This window comes from Mustela lutreola, chromosome 15 (assembly GCF_030435805.1).
Source record: "Mustela lutreola isolate mMusLut2 chromosome 15, mMusLut2.pri, whole genome shotgun sequence".
NCBI classification, from domain to species: Eukaryota; Metazoa; Chordata; class Mammalia; order Carnivora; family Mustelidae; genus Mustela; species Mustela lutreola.
The window spans coordinates 24,114,485-24,119,124 of NC_081304.1; the positions used below are offsets into that span (position 1 = coordinate 24,114,485).

The 4,640-nt window shown below is 55.6% G+C and overlaps 1 protein-coding gene across 1 annotated transcript; it reads right to left on the reverse strand.

Annotated features, from left to right (window-relative positions):
* Window positions 1–213: 213 nt before the first annotated feature.
* Window positions 214–1,547, reverse strand: HOXB1 (homeobox B1). Its single transcript, XM_059147403.1, has 3 exons — window positions 885–1,547; window positions 732–801; window positions 214–542 (listed from the first exon to the last, which is right to left on the reverse strand). Exons 1-3 carry the CDS (start codon window positions 1,545–1,547, stop codon window positions 214–216), a joined length of 1,062 nt encoding a protein of 353 aa, XP_059003386.1.
* Window positions 1,548–4,640: the final 3,093 nt, after the last annotated feature.

The following is a 4,640-nucleotide window of genomic DNA, read 5'->3' on the forward strand; positions in this document are numbered from 1 at the left end:
AAGCCTTTCCGTCCAGAGTTGACAGGGTTCCGCATCGTCGTCTCCCAGGTCTCGGGTCCTATAGAGTCCCCAGCCAGCAACACCCCGCCCAGACCAGAGGAAAGTGTTTCCCTATTCTCCCCAGCTGTAACCTGGCGCCCCTGCCTTGGTGAGGGTCGCCCGACGCCTGGGTTCGGAAGAGCGGAGGAGCCCCCACGGTTGGTGAGGTTTCTTTCAGGAGGTGATGGAGCTGGGCGAGGCCTCCGGGGAGGTGCACGTCGACTGGTCTGATGCGTCTCCAGTCGCCTCCCTGGGACAGCCCGGAGGGGCTGGGGGCATCCGGCCTCCCTCCCGCTCGCGCTTCTTCTGCTTCATGCGCCGGTTCTGGAACCAAATCTTGACCTGCGTCTCGTTGAGCTCCAGGGTGGCGGCGATCTCCACCCTCCGGGCGCGGCTCAGGTACTTGTTGAAGTGGAACTCCTTCTCCAGCTCGGTCAGCTGCCGCGTGGTGAAGTTGGTGCGGAGGCCGCCGGGCGCGCCCAGGCCCAGCTCCGACACCTTGGCTAGGGGCGGGGCGGGAGAAAGGGCCGCGTCAGCTCTCTCGCCCCCTCTCCCCTGCCCCTCTCCTCCTCCCGGGCCAGCTCTGCACCCCCAACGTCTGTCCAGCTTAGCTCTCAACGTGCCCTTGGATCGCCAGACACCCCCAAGGTGACCTCCAAATTCAGACGGACCCCGACACTTCCGTCCCCCACCCGGCACGGGGTGCAGAGATGAGGAAGCAGGGGTGTGTGCAGACTTCCCTGCAGGGTAGCCGGGCACTCCCTGGGTGGGAAAAGCCCTGCTGACCTGAGACGGGGGCGAAGTACTCTCACCTGCCCCCACCGGGGCGGCTCCACCTGTCCTACCAGCCCAGGCTGGGGGCACCCTCCTGTCTTTGAGCCCCGGAGAGGAGGTGACCACTCCTGACTCCTACCTGTCTTGGGGGGATTCCTCTTAACCTTCATCCAGTCGAAGGTCCTGGCCGTGGGGGTGCTGGGTTCTGACGGGCAGGGCGATTCCTTGTCCTCCGAGAGGAGCTCAGCATAGGCCGATGCAAAGCTCGCTGTCTGCTCGTTCCCGAAAGGGGGCTGCGGGGGAGGGTACGGCCCCGGGCCCGCTCCACCGGTTCCATAGCCGTCGGACAGGCCCCCTAGCTGGGCCCCATAGCTCGAAGGATGATAATAGCTTCCATCTCCTTCGGGTTGGCCCAGAGGATAGTACTGAGAGGGCCCATAGCTGGGGCTGCAGGCCGCCGGGGCGTACCCCGAGGTCGCGGAGCTGGGGAAGGGCACCCCGAGCGCCGAAGGCGGCTGCGGGGTGGGATAGCCTGAGTTCTGCTGGAGCGCGGGGCTGGGGAGTCCCCCACCATAGCGGGTCTCGCCTGCGTAGCTGTCAACAGCCGGAGCCGAGCTGGGAGGGAAGGAGGTAGGGGCGCTGTGGGCGCTGTGGGCGCTGTGGGCGCTGTAGGCGCTGGGTCCCCGGTTACAGAGTGGGTACTCTAAGAAGGAGTTCATCCTATTATAGTCCATGCGTGGAGGCCGCAGGAGGGTCGGCCCGTTTGGGGGAGACACCCTCTTGCCCTACAACCTTTCGGCAGTATGTCACAGCGCTGAAGCCTGCATCCATGGCCCGGCCCAGCTCGCTTGGGCCAGGGCTCCCCCAGGAAGGGGGTAGGGAGTGGGGGTGGAGGGGCGCATGTGATCTCTCCCAGGCCAATGGGCGCAGCGGGCCAGAGTTTGGCAGCCCCAGCGCCCATCCATCACCCCCCAAGCATTAGCATGACAAAGACACTTCAATCACCCGCAGCCCATCCATCTGAGAGCGACGTGGAAGCGTCAAAAACATCTTTCTTCAAAGACTTTTGGAAAGAAGGGACCAGAGGGAGAGGGGGTAAAAGTTAGAGGAATATTCAAGACTTTCCTCCCCTCCCAACCCCCAAGGCTTTCAATAGGCTCCTGGGTTATTAGATTTGGACAAATTCAACCCAGCTGCCCCTCACTCCTCCCACCCCCAAAAGAGCTCCCCCACCCCAAGGCTGTAGACTGGGAGGTGGGCAATCCAGCCTCCTTACTTTGCCCAAAACTCCCACCCCGGTCTGCTTTTCCCGATTTATCTTGGGGTGATGGGCTAAGACAGTGGGGGAAGGTGTGTTATCTCGGGCCAAATGGATAACTGTGAAGGAAGAGGGTGCAAAACACCCAAGGGTGGGCCAGGGTCTAGAGTCTAGAGGAAGAATTCATTAACGGAGAGGTGGGAAATGCATCTCAGGGAGCAAGGCAGTATGACAGAAATGTGGAGAGGAGGATGAGAAACGCCCCATTTCTCTTTCCAGCTCTCCACATAAACGCTCTCTCCTCATTCACACATCCATTTCTCTCCCTCAGCCTTGCTGTATATTCTGTCTCAATCCATCTCTCCATTCGTCCGTCTCTCTCCATATTTATATTCGCTCCCTACCTATCCATCACCTCATCTCTCCGTGTATTTATCCTCTCTCTAGCCATCCAGAGCTGTAGCTGGCTTGCTCACTCAGACGCAAATAACTCCTTGTATCTCTCCAGAGAGCCACAATGGGCACCGAGCTGGGTTATGTTTACAGGCGAAGAAGAGGGAGATCTTATTCTCTTTCTCAAGTGTGTAAAACTAGTGGAGCTAACTCTAGGAAGCGAACTGAGGGTTCTTGGAGGGAAGGGGTTGGGGGATGGGGTGAGGGGGTGACAGGCACTAAGGACGGCACTTGATTTAATGAACACTGGGTGTTGTAAACAACGGATGAATCACTAAATTCTGAAACCAAGAATATACTGCATGTTAACTAAATGAAATTTAAATTAAAAATTTTTAAGTAAAAAAATAAGTAAAACTAGTGGAGTCCCTGAATTCCCCTGGCTGCCTCTTACCCCTCTCTCCCTCACCACCTTCCATCTCTTTCCCCTACTCTCCCTCCCCCCCCCCACAAAAAAAATCTTAAGCCTCAAATTCATAAACCCAATACCAGTCGTGTCTTCAAGATTGGTCAAATTTTCAACGAACTTTCTAGAATAAATTAAGGGAGCTTGCTTGGAGAATGGGAGAACCCGTTTAGAGGTCCTAAGGTTCAGGAGTGGAGCCTCACCCCTCTCTGCCCTGTGTGTTTGTTGGGTTAGGGTTGAGGAAAGGGGCGGGGAACAGGAAGTCCTTCTCTCTCTTCAGACCTGGATGGGGCTGGAAGAGAAGCTCTTAGGTAGAGCCCATTGATTCTCCTCCTCCAGACTCTGAGGACAAGAGCTTGGCGCAATCCAACACCCACGCTCATTTGTAACCTGTCAGGGTGTCTGCCTGACTGGAGGCCTGGGGCCGGGGCTAGGGCAAGTCCAGGAGGGCAAGAGTTCAGGGAGGGATCTCTGTAAACAATTGAACTCAGGAGAGGAAGGGAAGCAAGCAGGTGGGACAGGTCCACGAGAAGGACTCTCAAAGTTTCTCAGCTTTCCCCACCCCCCGCAAGGGCATAGTGAGTCCTCCTCCTTTGCAAAAACCCCAAAGCCACCCCCGCCCTCCCTGTGTCTCTCCCTATTTCTGTTTCCCATTTCCCCGTCATTTTGCCTGTCCTTTAGAGTCACTTCTCCGGCTTTCCATCTTTATTACCAGAATCACACAGTCTTTCTCTTCTGTTAATAACAGTGAGCCTAGCTTAGCTCCCCAACTATCAAAGCTTTTCACAGGCTCCTCGCCCCTTTCCTACCCCACCAGTACTCTGCTTGGGACCAGAACAATTTGGTGGGGGAAGGGGGGCCAGCTGGTAACTTCTTTAAGGGAGATGCAATGGGGGAGGGGGAGAGAATGTTCACTGCCAAAGGGATGAGGGCAGACAAAGGGAAGGAGAGTTGAGATAGGGGCAGGGCCGGCCTGCAGAGGCATTGAAGAGAAAAGGAACATGGAAGTGAGAAAAAGTGTATTTCTTTCTAGTTCCCCTTTTGGGGTTTGCAGATGTTTCTAACTTTTTCGTCTCACTTTAAGATATTCTCCATGGAGGCTTTTGGAGAAGAAGAATTTATTTAGGGTTAGGGTTTCTCTTCTAGCCCCAAATCTGATGAAGGCCTATGTCTGACCTGACTGTGCTGTCTCTCAGAGACTTGAGATTTCCTCACTCTCTACCCTTCCCTCAACCCAGAAAGAACCCACTCACCTCCTCCCTTGCTTTTCCAATTAAGGCAGCGATTTGAAGTCTAAATGAAGAAGTGGGGGTGTCTGGGTGGCTCAGTGGTTTAGGTCTCTGCCTTGGGCTCAGGTCATGATCTCAGGGTCCTGGGATGGAGCCCCGCATCTGGCTCTCTGCTCAGTGGGGAGCCTTCTTCCCTCTCTCTCTCTGCCTGCCTCTCTGTCTACTTGTGATCTCTGTCTGTCAAATAAATAAATAAAATCTTAAAAAAAATAAGTAAATAAATGAAGAAGTGAATTCCAAACCAGTTTGTTTGTCTGGTTTTAGAGGGGGGAGGGGCAAAGGGAGAGGGAGAGAGAGAGAATCTTAAGCAGGCACTACTACCTGTGTGGAGCCTGACTCAGGGCTTGACCTCACAACCCTGAGACCATGACCTGAGCTGAAATCAAGAGTCAGATGCTTAACCGACTGAGCCCCCCAAGCA